This window comes from Erpetoichthys calabaricus, chromosome 1 (genome assembly GCF_900747795.2).
Source record: "Erpetoichthys calabaricus chromosome 1, fErpCal1.3, whole genome shotgun sequence".
In the NCBI taxonomy this organism is placed as follows: domain Eukaryota; kingdom Metazoa; phylum Chordata; class Cladistia; order Polypteriformes; family Polypteridae; genus Erpetoichthys; species Erpetoichthys calabaricus.
The window spans coordinates 29,580,756-29,603,386 of NC_041394.2; the positions used below are offsets into that span (position 1 = coordinate 29,580,756).

General features: G+C 39.2%; 1 protein-coding gene across 1 annotated transcript in view; it reads left to right on the top strand.

The window, feature by feature from the left end:
* Positions 1-8,033: 8,033 nt before the first annotated feature.
* LOC114665825 (cytochrome P450 2B19-like) overlaps positions 8,034-22,631 on the top strand; it is a 34,602-nt gene continuing 20,004 nt past the window's right edge. Inside the window, exons 1-5 of the mRNA XM_028820463.2 lie at positions 8,034-8,271; positions 8,358-8,520; positions 12,622-12,771; positions 19,304-19,464; positions 19,546-19,722. Coding sequence (XP_028676296.1) covers positions 8,098-8,271; positions 8,358-8,520; positions 12,622-12,771; positions 19,304-19,464; positions 19,546-19,722 — 825 coding nt within the window. The 5' untranslated portion in view covers positions 8,034-8,097. The remainder of the gene's footprint in view (positions 8,272-8,357; positions 8,521-12,621; positions 12,772-19,303; positions 19,465-19,545; positions 19,723-22,631) is intronic.

Below are 22,631 nucleotides of genomic sequence, written 5' to 3' on the forward strand. Positions count from 1 at the left end.
TGCTTTATTAACGTTAATCTCATAATGTAATCTACTGTCACTGTAGGCTACTTTAATTAATGGGATTGCTGATTACGATGGATGCTTTCCAAAAGGTGAATCCCTTTCCTGAAATTAGATATTTACCTCAAGTGGATGACCCATGGAGCAGCAAATAGTGATCTCTCTCTTACACTACTTGGACCCTGGTTTGACTCTTAGCAGGGTTGCCTTCCATGTGGAATCATACTTTTCTCCATTTACAGTCTAAAAACTGGCTGTCACCATGACAGAATGGCAATGATTTTACTTGCAAGAATTGACATATAGAGGTAGTCTTCTCTTGTATTCTTTTTGCAAGGTTCATTAGTCTCAAATTGCCTTGGCTGTATAAATCGGGTACATTTTTTGAAGATGGAATAACTAGTATATTCTATAACATCAGTAAGGTGCTATTCTTCTGTAAAGTTTGATAAAAAAAAAAACATTAACATACTCGACAAACTATTCATGTCTGTCACAAGGCTGAAATAGTTCTTTTTCCATCCATTCATCTGTTATCAAACATGCTTACTCTGGTTCAGATTTAGCTACCTGACTGTCTGGGGAAGGGTTTCAACCAGTCACAGGACACAGTTACAGACAGACAGCAACATATACTTATACAGGGCTAATTTAGAAACACACGTGGCTATATGGATAGAGGAGACACAGGAAAAAACAGAAGTGGACATGGTAGTAGCCAGATCTAGATTTGGACACAGAGCTCTGGGACTGTAAGGCAGCAGCATCGCACCAGTCAGGTAATGTGCCACTTCCTTAACTCGATAAGTGATACAGTAACCCAAAATATGGAAGACTATTCGTGCCAAATTTAAATGCAGCCCAATGTGTTAACTACTTAAGAAACCTACTCTGGACTGCTCAGATATTAACCAGTACAGACCAGTATCCCTGCTCTCTTTTCTTTCTAAAGTACTGGAACGAGCAGTTTATAACCAATTTAATGTGTTTTTATCTAATAACGCCCTTCTTGACCCTCACCAGTCTGAATTCAAAGCAGCTCATTCTACCGAGACTGCACTTCTTGCTGTCTCTGAAACACTTCACACAGCCAGATCTACCAACCTGTCCTCAGTCCTCATACTTCTAGGACCTATCTGCAGCCTTTGACACGGTCAACCATCAGATACTTCTGGAAACTCTCTCTAGTCTTGGGATTTCAGGCACTGTCTGGCAATGGTTTGCTTCTTACCTTGCTGACCAGACATTCCAGGTTGCCTGGCAAGGCTCCCAGTCAGCTCCACGAAGACTGACCACTGGTGTCCCTCAGGGCTCTGTCCTAGGACCCCTTCTCTTCTCCTTATATACAGGTTCTCTTGGGAAGGTAATAGCTGGACATGGATTCTCTTACCACTGCTATGCGGATGACACTCAACTCATTCTCTCCTTTCCACCAGATGACCAGCAGGTCTCAACCCGCATCTCAAACTGCCTTGCTGATATCTCCTCTTGGATGACTTCCCACCACCTCAAGTTGAATCCCAGCAAGACTGAACTCTTGTATATCAAAGGCAACTCATCTCCGAATCTTGACCTTGCAATCTCTCTTGACAACTCGGTTATCGTCCCCTCAAAAACGGCAAGAAGTCTTGGTGTCACTCTAGATGAAGAATTGTCTTTTTCTCCACACATCAGCAACCTCTCCAGGTCCTGCAGATATCTTCTCTACAACGTCAGGAGAATCCGCCCCTTTCTCACTACAGAGGCTACTCAGCTTCTCGTCCAGACCTTGGTCATCTCTAAGCTGGACTACTGCAACTCTCTGATGTCTGGACTTTCACTAAAGGCAACACGACCACTTCAGTTGATCCAGAATGCAGCTGCAAGACTCATTTTTAATATTCCCAAATTCTCACACACTACACCTCTGCTGCGGAACCTGCAGTGGCTCCCTGTGGCTGCCCGCATCAGGTTCAAAACCCTAACCCTTGCCTTTAAGGCCAAAACTGGAACTGCGCCACCTTACATATCAGCACTGGTTAAGCAGCGTGTCACTTCTCGCTCTCTCAGAACATCAAGCACTGCTCGTCTCGAACCACCCTTACTTAAAAGAAGAGGACGACATGCATCAAGACTCTTTGCAGTGTTGGCTCCTCAGTGGTGGAACGAACTTCCTCTTGCTGTACGAACAGCGGAGACCCTCACTGTCTTCAAACGTCGTCTGAAGACACACTTTTTTCAACAGCACTTGGACTAAAGTCCCCATACTTTTTTTTTTCTACCCTTTTTCTCAAAAAAAAAAAAAAAAATTTTGTACTAACAACTTACTATTTTCTTCTAGCATGGTTTTGTGTACAACTTGGTCAGCGGTAACTTGTTTAATTACAGTAGATTTAATCCTAGCCTTAAAGACTGAAGAACAGTCGTAGACTACTAAGCACTGTTGTAAGTCGCTCTGGATAAGAGCGTCTGCTAAATGATGTAAATGTAAATGTAAACTACGTTGAAATGCAATACAAATGCAAGTGGGAGACTCGATTTTGGCATGTGTCAAGATTAAAAATATAGCAATCAAACAAACAATCGATTGTTTTTCATTATGCAATTTTAATGTCGATTTTAATTCATGCTAATTCATAGATCACATGTTATAACTAAAATCAAAGCAGACTTTTACATTTTGCTTATTGGCAGCTCCATGTGTACTGCATTTCAATGCCAAATCTAAAGGTAAACAAAGGACCAATCAACATCAAAAGGTGTGGCAAAGGGCGTAGTTAAAACAAAGGGTGCAGTTAATACGTTGGATTGCATTTTATTTTGATACAAATAGTCTTTCATAAAAAAACATCTCTAATGTAAATAAAGTTTGACATTACAATGAAACACCAAAAATACATTTGTGGAGTTTGATATCTAGGCTTGGGCGGGGAGTGGGGGCAGACGAACCATTAAACATAATAGCATTTTTCAGAGTCACAACCGTACTGCTACATATTTACATAAATTCCTTAGTTTTAAATCATAAATTGTTTGTAATGCAAAGTTATGATATAACATAAATCTCAAAAATTACATGTTTAAAACATTGAAGCTATGAAAAACTAAATGAGTTCTGTTAATGACTGAAATGACAGAAAACGCTTTTTTCTCTAATTGTTTTTTTTTTTGGCAAAATAAACAACAACACCTATAATGGTTGGATTGATGTAAAGCTGTAGTATTTAAAAATGTTTATTTAGGTCTTTTAAGAGACATTTTTATTTTTGCTCTTCAAAGCCTGAGATTTTAGGTTCAAATTGTGTCATAAATGTTATAAGTCACCTTGAATAAAGATGTCAAAGAAATAAGTTCAATGCATGTGACAAAGGTTTTCTCAGATCACCCCACCAACTGTTTGTACAGGTGGCACATTCAGGCATAAGATGCCAACATGCATGCTGTTATTTAAATGGCTGCTTGAGGGTCTCTTTTGCTGACAGGAGTGGCTCTCTAACACATAAAAGAGTAATATACTGAATAACCATCCATCCATTTTCCAACCCACTGAATCCAAACACAGGGTCACGGGTGTCTGCTGGAGCCAATCCCAGCCAACACAGGGCACGAGGCAGGGAACCAATCCCGGGCAGGGTGCCAACCCACCGCAGGACACACACAAACACACACTAGGGCCAATTTAGAATAGCCAATCCACCTAACCTGCATGTCTTTGGACTGTGGGAGGAAACCGGAGCGCCCGGAGAAAACCCACGCAGACACGGGGAGAACATGCAAACTCCACGCAGGGTGGACCCGGGAAGTGAACCCGGGTCTCCTAACTGCGAGGCAGCAGCGCTACCACTGCACCACCGTGCCGCCTATACTGAATATAAAATATTCAAATTGAAGTGACAATTTGAAAGTGTAAAGTAATCTGTAATTTACACCGAATGTTTCTTTCTTTTAAGGGTAGGTGAAATGCAAGAAACACTGGGTAAGAATTAAACTACCATATTTGTTAATATCATATTTACATTAGCTGTGGCCTTACTTTTGGTTAAAAAACCCAAACATTTATTAGAGATTTACTTTACTAACATAGTAAAGTAAATTACTATTATACTGTGCACAAAGTACTACACACACCACACTCATTAACTACAATACTCTTCTCTATAAACCACAATCCTCCACTCCCAGACACTTCGCCCACCTTCCTCCCAGCTCAGCTCAGTGTCTGGGCTTACCCAGATTCCTTTTATAGCCCCTGACCCGGAAGTGGTTCTAAGCACAACCCACAAGTCCATTTCCTTCCGGGTCAGGGCAAACAGTCCTCTTCGTCATCCCGGGAGCACGTCGCTTCCTCCAGTCACGTGACTGTGACGCACTCCCGGGTTATAGGGCATGTAAGAGTCCACTAGCCCCTTCACAGCGACTCCTGGCGGCCCCCAAGGTATCCAGCAGGGCTGTGTATAGAAACTACAAAGTCCATGAGGCCCTGCTGGAACTCGGGGCACCAATATGCTGTCCGGAGGGCTCCTCCTAGCAGCCTGGGGGTGAGGGCCGGACTGGAAAGCCGGCAATCCTCCACAGTATTTATATTTTAATTTAAATAAAATAAATTAAATAAATAAATAATTAATAAATAATGCTTCATCAGGAGCAGCATCAGCTACTGTATGAGGAGAGAGCCCAACCTAGATGATACACTAGTCCATTCTAAGATGTTAGAATATATATATATATATATATATATATATATATATATATATATATATATATATATATATATATATATATATATTGTGGTGGATGGCTGGGTCCCATGCAGGGTCCCATTCAGGGGGGGCAGCCCTGGACGGTGCAGTACCTCCCTCTAGATGTCGGATGGCCGGCCCCCTGGGTTGGAGTGGTGCCTCAGTCTCTCGCAGGGCTTCATGGGAGATGGAGTTCTTCACAGCCCTGTTGGGATCTGGGGTTGCCACCAGGGGGCGGGGCATGGGTCCCTGAGCCCAGCTAGATTAATCTTCAGCCCCACCTGAGAGTGCAACCAGAAACAGGTGATCAAGCACCTGGAGCACTTCCGGTGGGCCATAAAAGGAGCTAGCAGCCACCACTCAACAACCAGAGTCGGTAGGAGGAGGACTAAGCTTCTGGAGGAATGGTGGTGGAAGAGAAAGAGAGAGAGGAGTGTTTTTGACTTAGTGTTTAGTGCTTGGGACTATGTTGTGGCTGGGGGGGATATGGGGAAGACATGCCCTCCAGCTGAAGAAAATAAAAGTTTATTTATTTTATACGTGTGCATCTGTGTCCAATCTGTGTCGGGTCAGGTGCAATATAGTGCCTTTCTTACTATATATATATATATATATATTATGATAAGGTTCCTCACACCATCACTCTTTGTCTCCTGTGTCTAAGCCAATTTTCACCCATCTACACACCACACCTTGAACTCCGACTTCTTGTAGTTTGAAGTCCAACCTCTCATGTGGCACCTTATCAAATGCTTTCTGAAAGTCAAAATAAATAATATTCTATGCTCCACTTTGATTCAATCCTATTGTTGCTTCTTCAAAAAACATGACCTTCTTCTTCTGAACCCATGCTGATTATTCAGTAAAACTCCTGTTCTTGCTGTGTGTTGCTCAATCTTTCCCTTAATAATTCCTTTATTTAATTCATTTGTGATGCACATTAAGCTAACTGGCCTGTAGTTGCTTGGTTCTGTCCGATCACACTTTTGGCTTTGGCAACCTTTTTGTTGCTCTGTATCAGATGTTTCCAACCTGTGAATGACATTTTAAACAGGAAGGCTGCGTAACGATTCACCAAAATTGTGTGTGGTGTGTTAGACATCATGATGGTGCAAACAGTGTCTGGCAGTGTGCAATAATTTGTAGATCATTTTTTAGTTAGTGCTCCTGTTCTATGACATGAAAAGAATCGAGCATTGCACATGAAATTGTCACCCATGAATGAGCCACAGAAATGCGCATTCTTGTTGGTTCCTTACTGCGGATGGGCATTGTGTTCGTGAAGGCAAATAACTTTTTTTAAATGGATGGAATTTGGACCTAGCAATAATCTTTTTAGAAGGGTGAGGTTTAGTACTTATTTCTATAAGAGCTCTGACCGTGAAACATCACTGATTTTGAGGTCTGATTGACATCTTTGCCTTGGGAGGACAAAGGAGACTGAATTGGATACAACACCTGCTGCTTACACTCAGTCTGTCTCTCCTGCTGGTGGTCCTGGTAGTAGCGTAGCAATTTTAACTGTGCAGCACATCTGTTTCTGAACTGCAGTGCAGGAATTACTGGGGGGGACAAAGCTTGTCAACTGCTCAGCAGTGCACTGGCCTCCAATGCTGCACGGGGGTCTCCAATCCTGCAAGCCCCTCGAACGTTGATCGTGGTGACTTGGTACTTCGCTGGATAACCCAACACCCGGACACTCATTATTTGAGTGTCTAAGCTTCACAGGGTGGACACATTTACAAGATTATTGAGATTCATAATGGTAAATTGCTCAATTTATATTTAAATATTACACTGACTTAAAAGCTTATTTTTCTGAGTTCAGCCTGTTCAGCCACATTACTGTATGTAGTTCAAAAATTAGAAATTTGACTTCTTCATCTTTATATTTGATATTACTTTTGTAGGGGTAGCCAAAATAATTTATACATTTTCTAAGAGGCAGGTTGGGAACCACTGCTCTATAAGTATATCATTAAATGTGATGTGTGTGTATATCTTGTATATTTTGTTGTTATTATTATTATTATTATTATTATTATTATTATAACAAGAAGAAGAAACCTCTCCAGAGCTGGTCACTGCATTGTGCCCATCTGTAGATTCCAACTGTCTAAGACCATAAAATTGAATTGAATAATAATAATAATAATAATAATAATAATAATAATAATAATAATAATAAATGAAAATACAATAATATCTACTGTATTTATTTTCAAACTTCCTTCAACCTTGAACTAGTTTAATAAAATTTGAAAATGGAAAGATGGGTGATGATCCTAAGAAAAACATATGAATCTTTCATATAGCACATTGGCACAGTAGTTGGCATTATACCTTACACTTCTTATAACCCAAATTTAATAATTTATGGAGAGATGGAGGATAAAGATAATAATAGTTATTGCTGTTTCACAAACAACATTTATTTTACAAGTATGACTTTCTGCAGTGAATAACAATACAGAGTGTTTTAGATGTATCCAGTGCTACCAAAAGGAAAAGCCTTCTCCTTGAACAGACGGACACAGCTATAACAGAAGTGACACACATAATTTATAAAACATCCAGAAAATAACTGTGTGTAAAAGGCTGGAGCAAAAATAGCCTTCGTGGGTCTTTTATGTGCAGGTCTGCTTTTTTCTACAATTCCTTTGCTATGCAGGCTTAAATGAAATCAATTGTTTCAAAAATTGAATGGATGGATTCAGTATAGAATTACAAAATTAGCAAAGGCTTACTTTACAGTCCAGCACTTTATCCAATGCACCACATAATTGTGATAAGTAAAGATAAATAGTATTTTTATTGGTTTGCAATATTGAATACTAACATCATAAATACTGATTATCATTTTGGATGTAAGACAGGAAAACTGGAAGGGCATCAGAGGGCCAGACAGATCTCACTAACACAAAAATTAGTTTTGAGGTCCGGCTGTCTGTTAAAACTGTCATCTTGTCCTGGAGACTTTTATTAATAGGGTATTTTGTAATACTATTGGACAGAGAGAAATACTGAGGAGTACATTCTGCCAAACAGAATATAATACTTAAAGACATAGAAGCAGACAGTGATAGAAGATTTGAACTTTTTTACCAAAGCTTCAAACAGATGGATGGGTATCTATAGTTTACTACAAATTAGGTTTCACACCTGGGTAGATGCTCACCTTGTTCCAGGAGATGGCATGGCATAGCTGATTGGTGTACTTTAGTTTTAAGTAGCAGCGCTTTATTTTTCGGAAAGTATAGAAAGAACTGAAGGGAGTGTCCATACATGGAAGAAATGTATTGGGTAACGAAAATACACACTGACTATTTAAAATCCATCACAGGTCCGGCACTGCAGTTTTAATACTTCCCGGATCATGGAGCCAAGCAGCACGTTAGTTCTGGCCGCGATTGTTCTGCTAATACTATTGGCCTTGTCTCGGAAGGACTCCGCCCGCTATGCGAAGATGCCTCCCGGACCGACACCGTTACCTCTGATAGGTAACATACTAAAAGTGAACGGCAGGACCCCACACGAGAGCTTGGTCAAGGTGAGCGCCTAATGACTTCCTTAAAAGAATACTATAAATTTAGAGGATCGAGGTATCGACCTGCTAACGTGCGCATCTCCCCACAGATGAGTAAAACCTACGGACCGGTAATGACGGTAAAGTTCGGGTCGCAGCCTGTCGTGGTTCTGGTCGGGCTTGACGCGGTCCATGAAGCGCTGGTGCAGCAGGCAGACGTGTTTGCAGGGCGAGCCAACATACCGCTCTTCATGAAAGTCACTGACGGTACAGGTGAGTGGAACACCTGCTCGGAGCTTCTCATTCTGAGGCGCTGTTCCGATTTATCTTGCAAAGCATTACGAAGATCCGGAGGTGTGACAGGAGGGTATAGTCCTTAGTACAATTTTTCTGACAGAGAATGTAATATTTTTTCAAAGGATAAAAATGACCGCTTTAGAACTTTTGAAGCTCTAGTGCATACATAGTTATAAAGAGCCTAATCAAAAATCAAAATGTACTTTTATGATCCAGTTAAACATCCATCTCTCTCTCTCTCTCTCTCTCTCTCTCTCTCTCTCTCTCTCTCTCTCTCTCTCTCTCTCTCTCTATATATATATATATATATATATATATATATATATATATAAATAAATAATATAATTATATATATATACAACGGAGATTTCGTTGTAAGTGAAGATTTACAGTATACTAAAATGGAATAGATTGAATATTAATCACAAAATTAAACGGCAATGTGCTGACGATTACTGACTTCAAAGAGATTCTCTAAGAAAGAAAAATGTAATAGCAGAAAGTATGATTATTTTAAATTATAGGCTAACTTAAATTACATAAATAAAGTGAACAACACGTGAGATCATCTATCTATCTATCTATCTATCTATCTATCTATCTATCTATCTATCTATCTATCTATCTATCTATCTTATGGGAGGTATTTTCTGCAAAAAAGGAAATTAAACTTATAAAATGAAAATGCAATCTCTCTTTTGTAATTTATTTTCACAATCTGAATTCAAGAATGCTGCAAAAATGAAGAGCAAAACGCAGATGACGTTTTACTCTTACACTTGCGCCCCCTGCCGCTCATTGAATTTTCTTTTCTCCTTGGCATTTTCATTTTCACGTTCTCAACATGCAAATGTATTTTAATTAGTACGGGTCAATGAGGTAATTTCATAGAAACAATTTTCTGATCACATACAAATATAAAAATATTATGAAACAACAATATAAAAATAATGGAATTCAAAAATATATTTGTACCTATTGAAGCATATTTTGGAATTATATTTTTGAAACGATATATTCGATACTTTCTAGAATGGTCAGAAAATAGATTCCGCTTTGTTTAAAATTTTTTTTTTGTTTATGAATATGAAATTAATTGAAAAGGATTTTTTTTCCTTTTCTCTTGTTGTCTGGCTGTTGCTTTTAATTTATTCTGTTTTCCTGTATTTATGTTTGTTTTTTAATTCTACGTGATCAATTTTTATGTGATTAATTTTATTTATTTTATTTTTGTTTGTGCAGCACTTTGGTCATCGTTGGCTATTTTTCTAAATGTGCTTTATAGATAAATTTTTGTTGTTGTATAATACAGTTCGTATTTGTTAATCATATATTTCTTAATGAGGTGGATTTAAAAAAATCTTATTAATGATGGAAAAGGAACCATAAATTAAATGAAAATTATGGATTATGGAAGGTCTTCATAGTGAATAAAATAATCACTACTGTATCACCTTATTTAAAATTGTTATAACAATAAAGTGTCTGATCGAGTCATCGATCGGCTACAGGGGAATGTGACATAACTATACGAGGATGAGCTCGTGAAAACAGTAGACGGATACATTTATTAGATAACACAACAAAAATACCAAGCGTCCCATTTCCGCTTCAGTTGAAATAAATGTAAATTATGACGTAATAAAGGTCAATTTTTGTCATGTTAAATACATTTAGTATTTATTTATTATATAGCAAGTTAGTTACTTCAGAACTATAATTACGCATGGTCTTCGGATTTTGTGAGACGGTTTCGCTGTGAAGCCTGCGGTGGGTTGGCACCCTGCCCGGGATTGGTTCCTGCCTTGTGCCCTGTGTTGGCTGGGATTGGCTCCAGCAGACCCCCGTGACCCTGTGTTTGGATTCAGCGGGATGGAAAATGGATGGATGGATGGGTTTCGCTGTGAAGCTCGAAGTGAGGAGGTGATAAGATCAAAATAAGGTGACTTAAACACAGTTAAAGTGAGAAGTATTCAATCGATCAACGGGGAAACAGCTACAAAGGACAAATAATTCTGCGGAATCGAGGCGCAAAGCCCAACATGTTGACCCACGCAAGTTAAAGTATATTTTTTGTATGCTGCGAACTTGAAAATGAAAATCCAAAATGGAAAATGAAAATTCAATGAGCAGCAGGTGGCGCCAGTGCTTATTTGCATTTCAGTTTCCATTTTTGCAGCTTCATTTCAGCTCAGGGTGAAAATGAAATTGCAATCAGTATCATTTCATTTCATTTTTTAAATTTTGCAACTTTATTGAGAATAGACTTTGAAAAATAAATGGCAAAAGAGAAATTGCATTTTTATTTTATAATTTTAATTTTCATTTCCTTTTTTGCATAAAATACTTCCCATGTGTATTTATCCATTTCCTGAACTCACACTTTCCACTGCAAACAGGGGCATAGCCAGGAACTTATTGGGATGAAAAAATGCTTGATCCATCTATGATTAATCAGTTGAAACTGCTATACAATAGATTTCATGAAGCTCAAACTTGAAATCTCCACACTGATCCCAGCTACATCTATGACTGCATTGTCACAGGCAGCTGAAGTATTAGGGACATGGCAAGTAGAAATTCATGCAAAAACGGATCTACTCCTGCATGGCACTTTAAGAAATACCTGCCAGCCAAACATACATGTCAGCCTAACCACAGGCCACCCACTGTTTAAACACAAAATGAAAAACTGATATACCCTTTTATTTATTTATTTTACAGCTTGTCATTCTTAAACTTTCTTAATCACAGGGGGACCAGCCCTGGACATGGCTCTGATCCATTGCAGGGTCAATGTTATTATGGGCCACCAAACAATGCCTTAAGGCGCTTTACAGGTACAATAAAGAAACTTTGTTTGCATATTTAGTGGTGTGGTGTTGTAGTGGGTTTTGCTGCCACTGATTCTGCTTGCTGAGTTTAAACGTCACATTCAGTTGCAGGAGCAGTAGAGTTTGCACTCACTCCCTGTGTTTGTGTGGATTTGAGGACGTGGAGATTGGGTGAATTCAACATTGTGTTATGACTGGTGCCTTGTCCGGGGCTTGTTCTTACCTCATGCCAGACGCTTATATACTATATTATATGGTATCTATCTATCTATCTATCTATCTATCTATCTATCTATCTATCTATCTATCTATCTATCTATCTATCTATCTATCTATCTATCTATCTATCTATCTGTTTGTCATGTCCCACGTTTCAAAGAAATCTTTACAAACAAAGTTATGGGCAAGCAATACTGTATAAATCCCAAGCACACCAAAAGCACTGCAGTTTTCCTAGCATGACTTACAACCTGGATTGTGGCATCCTGTTACCATCTTCCTCTGCCTAAAATGATTTCCCTTTTTTTTTAAATTAAAGTACTATTAACCTGCAATATAAAAATATTGTAATTTACATTTAGAATAAAAAAGACACAACAATGCTGTCTAATTTACCTGATCCAGTTCAGTTGTTGCCAATTTAGCCTCAAGTGCAACACAGAAACCAAATGTAGCTGGCCGGTCTTCTGTATAGGCCGTTCATGTCAATCAGTGCTGACATGGAGCCAGTTAATCAAATACACTTGTGTTAGGAAAAAAATTCCACTCAGACACAGGGATAACCTGAACTCTGCACTAAACGCAAATGAGCACGGGATTCAAACCCAAGAGACTGGGTTAATGAAGCAGAATATATAATGGAACAAGTGGATGGGGGTATCTTTATTAGTTATAAATGGGATGAGAATGGAAATACATGAGTGTGGCATGGGTGTATACTGCATTTCACAAAAAACAGAGTCAACTGCAAATCATTTTGTTTTTTATTTTTACTTTTTGAGTGTAAATATTGTATATTTTAGCTGCAAAGGTACACAAAGTGTATTCTTAGGCATCTCTGCAAACACCACTATCAGATTCTCAAGCAAATAATATTGACTTGCATACTGGAGTGTAAATGTATTTATGTACTGAGCTTTCCCTTTTCTTAATTGTGTTCTACAGGTAAGCCCCTATAATGCAAAACATTTTATGTCTTGAAAAACAATTACCTGTAGTGTTTTTCCTATATCTTGATTTGCAGGAATAGGAATGACTAATGGAGAATGCTGGAAGCAGCTTCGACGGTTTTCAATGGCAACACTAAAAGATTTTGGAGTTGGAAAGAGGAGTATTGAGGATTGTATCCGAGAAGAAGCCAAATACCTTGTTAAAGAGTTTCAGAAGTATGAAGGTGAGATAAATTTTAAATGAGACTACAAAAAATGGGTCATATCTTTATATTATATTATATTATATTATATTATATTATATTATATTATATTATATTATATTATATTATATTATATTATGTGGGTTTCCTCCCACAGTCCAAGGAAATGCAGGGAAAGAGGATTGGCAATGCTAAATTGGCTCCCTGATGTGTGTGTGTGTGTGTGTGTGTGAGTGTGTGTGTGTTCACCCCATGATGGGCCTGAGTCCTGTCCAGAGACTGTGCTGATTTTGTACCTGAAGTTTGCTGGAGACTCTTCAGCCTCCCTGTGACTCCGATCTGGATGAGCGGGTTCACTTTAGGAGAACATAAGAAATTTTTCAAACAGATCATTTAGTCCATCAAGCCTTTTTGTTTAGTTAATAGCTAAGCTGTCCTAAAACCTCATCCAGGTTTGTCTTAAAGTTTGTCAATGTTTCTGCTTCAACTACATGTCTCTGTAGTTTGTTCCAGAGTACTACAACTCTTTGCATAAAGAAGTGCTTTCTGTCTTCAGTCCTAAATGCTCTTCCCCTTAACTTCCACTGATGTCCTCGAGTACATAATTTACCCTTAAGCTGAAAGAATGTTCCCAGATCTCCTTTATCAATGCCTTTGAGAATAAATATATACCTGTATTAGGTCCACACACAGTCTCCTCTGCTCGAGACTAAACAGGTTTAATTATTTGAGTCTGTCACAGTCGAACATGTCCTGAAGTCCTGGGATGCTCTTGGTTGCTCTCCTCTGCACAGCATCAAGTGCTGCTGTGTCTTTCTTGTGCCATGGTGACCAGAACTACACACAATACCCCAGATGTGGTCTTGCTAGTGCATTATATAGTATGAGTATAACGTCCCTCGATTTATATTAAACAGTTTTTATGATATAACCTAACCTTTTCTTTCCCTTTTTAATTGCTTCTGTGCATTGCTTAGATGATGAAAATGTTGCAAACTAAACCCTTTTAAGAGGTTGATTCCTGCATAACAATGTCTCCCTTGTTTATTTTTTTGATTGACATTACTTTAGCCCACGTGTAGCACTTTGCACTTTTTGATATTAAATTGCATTTTACAGGCATTCACCCTGTTCTGAAGGTTATCCAAATCTTTTTGAATTCCTTTTGCTGCCTCTTCAGTGTCGCCGTCCCTCCAATTTTAGAGTCATCTGTGAATTTGAAAAATTTACTAACTATACCAGAATCAATGTCACTAACATAAAGCATAAAAAGTTTAAAAAGGGTTTAGAAAATGAATGGATACATATTTGTGTTTGTATGAATCCTTAATTCATTTTTTTCATAATTGTTTATGTGATTTCAATTTCTGAAATATCCCATAAACACAAGTATTTAGATTCTCTCCTCTGCTTGAAATTTGTCTCAGGTGCATCCAATTCTATTGATAACTGTTAAGATGTTTCTATACCTTGTATGGAGTCCACCTGTCATCAATTCAATGGACTGTACATGATTAGAATAGGCACACACCTGGCTCTATAAAGTTAGAAATCTGACAATGTGTATCAGAGCAAAACCCAAGCAATGATATTGAAGGAATTGCCTTCAGAGCTTAAAGAAAGGGTTGTGTAGAGGCAAAGATCTTGGGAACGCTAAAAAAAATTGTGCAGGACTGAATGATCCCAAGAGCACAGTGGCTTTCATAATTCTTAAATGCCAAATTTTCCCTTCGGGCAAATAATGTTCTATCTAACATCTATCATCAAATGGAAGGCATTAAGAAAAAACTTAACTCTTTCTAGAGTTCCCTGTCTGTCCGAACTGAACAATCAGAGAAGAGATAAGAGAGGTAACCAAGAACCCAATGGTCACTCTGATTCATCTCCAGAGATCCTGTGTGCAGATGAGAGAAACGTCCAGAAAGAACCCCATCACTGCAACACTCCAGTAAATCAGGACTTTATGGCATAGTGACCAGACAACACATAAAAGCATGCTTTGAGTTTGCAAAAAAAGCACCTAAAGGACTCTCAGACTCTGAAGAACAAGATTCTCTGGTCTGATAAAACCACGGAGGCTAGTCAAGGTTGAATGAAAGCTGAAGAGAGCAACATACAGAGATATCCTTAATGAAAGTCTGCTTCAGTGCACTCTGAATCTCAAACTGGACTGAATGTTCATTTTCCAACAGGACAATGACCCTAAGCAGAAAGCAAGAACAACAGAGAAACGATGCAGGATTAACTTTATGAATGTTTTTGAGTGGACCAGCCACAGCCCAGACTTGAACTCAATTGAAAATCTCTGCAGAGACCTGAAAATAGCTGTCCACCAACAGACTCCATCCAATCCAATAGCTTGACTGGATCTTTAGGAAAAAATGGCAGAAAATCACCAAATCCAGGGGTGTAAAGCTTGTCATACCCTAGACAACTCCAAGCATGGTGGTGTGGTGGAAGTTAAGTCAGTAGAGATTAGCTGTGAGTAGGTGAATGCCATGGTGCAGACATGAGAGGTTTCATGACTAGCTTAAAAACGTATCAAGCTTAACCTTATTAATTGCAAGATCAGAATTTATAAGTTATGTGTGTTTTTCTATAAAAGAGATAAAGTACAATTAGTAGAGTTAAGCTTTTGTAAGTTTGTTTGGTGTTTTTTGTTACTGTCGTTCTTATATCTGTATATGTGTTTGTGTGTGTATAATATAATATATATTATATGTTTATATATATATATATATATATAGGTCTGAATCACAATCTGATTATTTGGATAGTTACCTAGTTGGCTAATTGGCAAACATCCGGCAAGTCCTCTCAGTTGCGAGGAGCAGATCATAGTCATACAATACCTGACAAACAATACAAAGAGTACACAAGATGTTTTTGCTGTACTCTTTGTATTGTTTGTCAGATACTGTATCGCCTCGGCAAGAGAAGACACACAATCAGCAATGGATAGGAGTACAAGTGCAGGTGTTTTTATTAAAAAGGATAAGAAAAGTCAGAAAGTGCAATGCTTTTTCCCTTGAAAAATACCATGCAAAAATCCAATAAATAAGCAATCTGTTTTTCAAAGTGAAGGTTAAAACACAATCAATAAATTAAAAACCAAAGGTAAAACAAACACAACTTCCTCCATCCTTCAAGCCAGCTTCCATCTTTCTCACATTCAAAACTGGCACCTTCTGGATCCCTAGGGAGATTCTTTATCATTCCCCACTACCCTCCTCGGCTCGTTCCACTATGGGGCCCTGACACCTGACATATTGACTGATTCAAAAATTCCAAATTGCCCTTTTTCCTTCTGTTTGTCCTTTCCTTCTATTCGGCTTCTCTCTCTTTATATACTTCCATGGGCACAATGTCTCACACACAAACTGCTAGGGCCAATGAAGCAGTCAAGTCAGACCACACACTCACGTGCAAGAGCACACTGTCTCGGCTTCTCCACCAGCCTCGTACAGCCGTGCAAGCATGCACACACATGGAAATTAAGCTTGCTATTTATTTATTTATTTATTTACTTATTTATTCAAAAACTGGCCAATAATTGCTAAGCTGTAGACCCTCTGGGCGGCACGGTGGCACAGTGGGTAGCGCTGCTGCCTCGCAGTTGGGAGACCTGGGGTCCTGGGTTCGCTTCCCGGGTCCTCCCTGCGTGGAGTTTGCATGTTCTCCCTGTGTCTGCGTGGGTTTCCTCCGGGCGCTCCGGTTTCCTCCCACAGTCCAAAGACATGCAGGTTAGGTGGACTGGCGATTCTAAATTGGCCCTAGTGTGTGCTTGGTGTGTGGGTGTGTTTGTGTGTGTCCTGCGGTGGGTTGGCAGCCTGCCCAGGATTGGTTCCTGCCTTGTGCCCTGTGTTGGCTGGGATTGGCTCCAGCAGACCCCCGTGACCCTGTGTTCGGATTCAGCGGGTTGGAAACTGGATGGAAGGATGTAGACCCTCTATATTACCCATTGCCAAACGCAAAACTGATAATTAATTAACCTCTTTCCACCCAAGTGGAATTGCAAATAGCATTTTCCAGAAGGCCATCAAAGTGTCACATACCTGCAACTGTACTATCAGTTCAATGTAACTGACCATCTTTAGCTAAGGCATTGTTTGATAGATAGATAGATAGATAGATAGATAGATAGATAGATAGATAGATAGATAGATAGATAGATAGATAGATAGATAGATAGATAGATAGATAGATAGATAGATAGATAGATAGATAGATAGATAGATAGATAGATAGATAGATAGATAGATAGATAGATAGATACTTTATTAATTCCAAGGGGAAATTCACATTCTCCAGCAGCAGCATACTGATAAAGACAATATTAAATTAAAGAGTGATAACAATGCAGGTATACAGACAGACAATAACTTTGTATAATGAAGAGTTACATAGTGTGGGGAGGAACGATCTCCTCAGTCTGTCGCTGAAGCTGCTCCTCTGTCTGGAGATGATACTGTTCAGTGGATGCAGTGGATTCTTCATGATTGACAGGAGCCTGCTCAGCGCCCGTTGCTTGCCACAGATGTCAAACTGTACAGCTCCATGCCTTACAATAAAGCCTGCCTACCTCACCAGTTTGTCCAGGCGTGAGGCGTCTGTCTTCTTTATGCTGCCTCCCCAGCACACCACCGCGTAGAAGATGGCGCTCGCCACAACTGTCTGATAGAACATCTGCAGCATCTTATTGCAGATGTTGAAAGACGCCAGCCTTCTAAGGAAGTATAACCGGCTCTGTCTCTCTTGCACAGAGCATCAGTATTGGCAGTCAAGTCCAATTTATCATCCAGCTGCCATCCCAGGTATTTATAGGTCTGCACCCTCTGCACACAGTCACCTCTGATGAGCACGGTGTCCATGAGCGGCCTGGACCTCCTAAAATCCACCACCAGTTCCTTGGTTTTGCTGGTGTTCAGTTGTAGGTGGTTTGAGTTGCACCATTTAACAAAGTCTTTGATTAGATTCCTGTACTCCTCCTCCTGCCCACTCCTGATACAGCCCACGATAGCAGTGTCATCAGCGAACTTTTGCACGTGGCAGGACTCCGAGTTGTATTGAAAGTCCGATGTATATAGGCTGAACAGGACCGGAGAAAGTACAGTCCCCTGCGGTGCTCCTGTGTTGCTGACCACAATGTCAGACATGCAGTTCCCGAGACGCACATACTGAGGTCTGTCTTTAAGATAGTCCACGATCCATGCTACCAAGTATGAATATTTGATTTAACTTGTAGCCTACAAACTGCATATTTATGACTTTTTTTATTATTTAATTTAATACATTACTAAATTATGGCTGTCGAGTTCTACCATTTACTATTTTGTCAAGGGATTCATCTTTAGATGAATTAGCAACAAGTACACTATACAGCTAAAAGCATGTAAACACCCTTCCAAATTATTGAGTTCAGGTGTTTCAGCAACTCTCATTGTTCACAGCGTGCATAAAATCAACCACATAGCTCTGCAATCTGAATTTACAAACACTGGCAGGAAAATCGGCAATACTGAAGAGGTAGATAATTTTAAATGTGAGCTTTTCTAGATCTGACACAGTCAACTGTAAGAGCTATGATTGCAAAGTGGAAGCGCCAAGATACAAGGACAGTTCGGGAATGAAAAGGTAAACTACACAAACTCATACAGCAGGGCCACTGAGTGCTGAAGTGCATAGCACGTAAAAATAATCTTCTGTTGTATCACTTACAGCCAAGTTCCAAACTACCTCTGGAAGCTATATCAGCACACAAAATGTGCATCACGAGTTTTATGAAATGGGCTTCCATGGCTGAAATTCTTACACCATCATTGCACTCTGGAGCAGTGGAAACGTGTTCTTAGGACTGATGAATCACACTTCACTATCTGTCAGTCTGAAATGAATATGAGTTTGACTGATGCCAGGAGAATGCCACCTTCTAGATTGCATATTGCTTAGTGTAAAGATTGGTAGAGGTGGGCTTGTAGTCTGGGGCAGTTTTTCAAGATTTGGACTTGGTGCCTTGGTTCCAGTAATGGGGAACTGTTAGTTCTAAAGCATACAAAGACAATTTAGATAATTGTGCACTTCCAACTGTGAGACATCAGTTTGGGGATGGCCCTTTTCTGTTTGAGCAAGACTGTGCCACTGTGCACAAAGCCAGGTCGATAAAGACATGGAGAAACTCGAGTGGGCTGCACAAAGCCATGTCTCAAACCATATTGAACACCTCTGGGATGAATTAGAGTGCTAACTGCAAGCCAGGACATCTCATCCAACATCAGTAGCAGACCTCACTAATTTCCACAGACACACTGCAAACTTTTGTGGAATGGCCTTGCAGAAGATCGAAAGCTTTTGTTGACACAACGAGGAGGCCAATTCCACATTAATGCCTATGGTTTTGAAATGGGATGTCCAACAAGTTCATATAGGTGATGGTCAGGTGTCAATAAATGACTGACCATATAGTGTACTTTTCATTGTACTCTAAGTTATAGTGAAAAACTAATAAAACAGAATTAAGTTAAATTAACAAGTTTTGGTGTGTTTTCTCCTTAAGGTTCCCCTTGTGATCCGATGTACTTTCTGAGCACTGCTGTGTGTAATGTCATCTGTTCAGTTGTATGTGGAGAGCGTTTTGAATACCAGGATGAAAACTTCATAGAACTCATGTCTGTTATTAATACCATAATTTATCAAATGAGCACTCCTTTAGCACAGGTAAAACATATTTTATCTTATATGATATACAGAGAGAAATGTTCTCTTTCTTCAATTGAAATATTTTTTCTTTTGGTCTAGTTGTACAATGTCTTTCCAAATATACTAAGATTCCTGCCTGGACCTCAACACATTGTTCTTCAGAAGATAAAAGAGTACCAAAAGATGGTAGCTGCAATAGTTGAGAAACACATGGATACAGTGACTGCTGGCAGCCCCCGGGATTTTATTGACGTCTACATCATGAAAATGAAGCAGGTGAATTATCATAAATCATCAGCTGATCATTTTTAGCCTCACATCTCAGCTCCTTGTGTCCTTTAATACCATCTTTTAAATGTTAAAGTTAACCACAGGCAATGTTACTTTCTTAAAATGTGTTAAATATAGCACAAAATGCAGCATGTAAGGGGCTGGCTCAGAGTATGGAGATCAATTCGTCCTTGAGCAATTTATATCATTTAGGGATGCACAGAGCTGGAGCCTTTCTGAGTAGCCTGTTGTCTGAGACAGGAAAGAACTCTGAATATGGAGCCAGTCTATTATAGGACATAAACACTTATTTACCCTCACATTCTCTTTAGGGCCAATTTAAACCAATGTCATATTGCATGACTCCTAGCTAAAGGGGATTTCAAACTTGACGACTGTAGTTTTTTGTGCTCTCATCACCAGAGTGTGTTAAGTCATATGAACAGAAATCATAGAGCATGTCAAATTATGACAAATTATGATGACTTTCCAGCATAGTTTCTTATTTCCAAAGTACTGTATTGTGAGCTCTCTCCTTTTTCTGCCAGCCAATAATTTGCTGCCTGATGGAGCTGGTTCACACGTGAAGGATTTACAGTGTGGTCAGTCCAGTCACAATCTCTGTCATATTTTTTCTTTTTTCATTCTATTATGGTGTATAAAACATGTGATATCAGACAAATCAGCCTCTCCACTGTTTGTGAGGTCCAAAATATTGATGTTACTAATTCCGTGTAGCTGCATTATATACACTGTACTTCCAAGTAAGTGCTTGTTGGATGTCAGCTTCCACATACACAGAGACCACCCTTGAAGACAAACCTCCTTGATATGGTAGGGATGAGTCACTGATTATTTGGACTGAGCCAATGGATATGTCAGGCTACATGGCTGGATGGTTTTGGAAGTGTTTGAAACTCACCAAGGTTATGTAAATGAAGTCTGTGACTGAACATCTCTAGAAAAATGATGTAATATGACATGGCCTTTAGAGTCTAGGGTCATGGGTACTTAACACAAATAAAAGAATAAAAGGTTGGCTCGGGGTTCCTTTGTTATCTGCTCCGCAGATACAAAACTCCTAAAAGAAAATTAAAAGAAATCTTTAGTTGTTGTGCTTCTCATGAGTTTTGTTTGGTTTGACCTCTTTGCCTGTTTTTTTCAAATTGAATTCTTGTCTCTCATTAGGATTTGGTAGCTAGTTCTGGTTTTTTTTTTTTTTGGTTTTTATGCACGTCTCCTGTTTTAGCTCAGTAAATACACTGCCTGGCCAAAAAAAAAGGTCACACACTCTAATATTTCGTTGGACCACATTTAGCTTTGATTACGGCATGCATTCGCTGTGGCATTGTTTCGATAAGCTTCTGCAATGTCACAAGATTTACTTCCATTCAGTGTTGCATTAATTTTTCACCAAGATCTTGCATTGATGATGATAGAGTCTGACGCTGTGCAAAGCCTTCTCCAGCACATCCCAAAGACTCTCAATGGGGTTAAGGTCTGTGTGAAAATGATGTCTCATGCTCCCTGAACCACTCTTTCACAATTTGAACCCGATGAATCCTGGCATTGTCATCTTGGAATATGCCCGTGCCTTACGGCTACACAGATGTTCAGTCCCAATCCCTTGAGTTCCCTTCGCATTGTGCGTGTGGAAATGCTCTTACTTTCACTATTAAACATAGACCTGAGTTCTACTGTTGTTTTTCTTCGATTTGATTTCACCAAACGTTTAAGTGATCGCCGATCACGATCATTCAGGATTTTTTTGCGGCCACATTTCTTCCTCGAGGACAATGGGTCCCCTCTATCCTTCCAGTTTTTAATAATGCGTTGGACAGTTCTTAACCCAATTTTAGTAGTTTCTGCAATCTCCTTAGATGTTTTCTCTACTTGATGCATGCCAATGATTTGACCCTTCTCAAACAGACTAACATCTTTTCCATGACACGAGATAAGTCTTTCGACATGGTTGTTTAAGAAATGAGAAGCAACTCATTGCACCAGTTGGGGTTAAATAACTTGTTGCCAGCTGAAAGATAATCGCCCATGCAGTAATTATCCAATAGGAGGCTTGTACCTATTTGCTTAGTTAAATGTAGGTGGTGACTTTTTTTTTGGCCAAGCAGTGTAAATCACCTGTCCATTTCTCCACCAGACAAAAATGATTCTGTGCAGGTGTGCTTACATCATCACAGCCAGATGGTGAAATAAATTATGGGAACAATTATGGGTGAAGCCATGTTTACAAATGCTATACACAGTGGTAGACAAGGTGACTCTGGTAATTGTGGTATCTGGCGTCACAACGCCATCAGTGTAAAACACGGTGGTGTGCTTGTTTAAGCATCCTAAATTCCCTCATGGAGTTATAATTGGTGATCTTTTTCCATTTTTCTACAGCTTTTGTGGAGCTAAAAACATGGTTTTCATGTCATTCTGGGGGATTTTACACAACAGGAATCAAATTCTGTAATCAGAATTTTAATCATATCTTTCATTTTTTTTATTTCCGGTGTTTTCTGATGTCATTAGCATTGGAAATAGGCATTGCAATTTTGTGAATTTGGAGTATGACATTTCCGAGTGCACCAGTATAAAGTTTCCCCAGCTAGTCATTCAGTATCTGAGATTGGACCCGATTTATATTGAAATGCCTGTTGACTACTTTGATTTATTGTTTTCAAAACAAGCTCTGCATTTTGACTTTGTTTTCTAGATTTTGTTTTGGCTCTGACGATTCTCTGTTTTTGACGTATTGTTTTGACCCTTGCTTCTCACTCTTACATTCAGGTATTTTCAGTGTCCATATTTGGTTTAGCTTTCTCAAAATGGTATCCCCATTTATATTCCATATACTAGAATCAAGATTAGATGTTGAAGCAATATTTTCTTAGATGAGCAAGTTTGTTAGA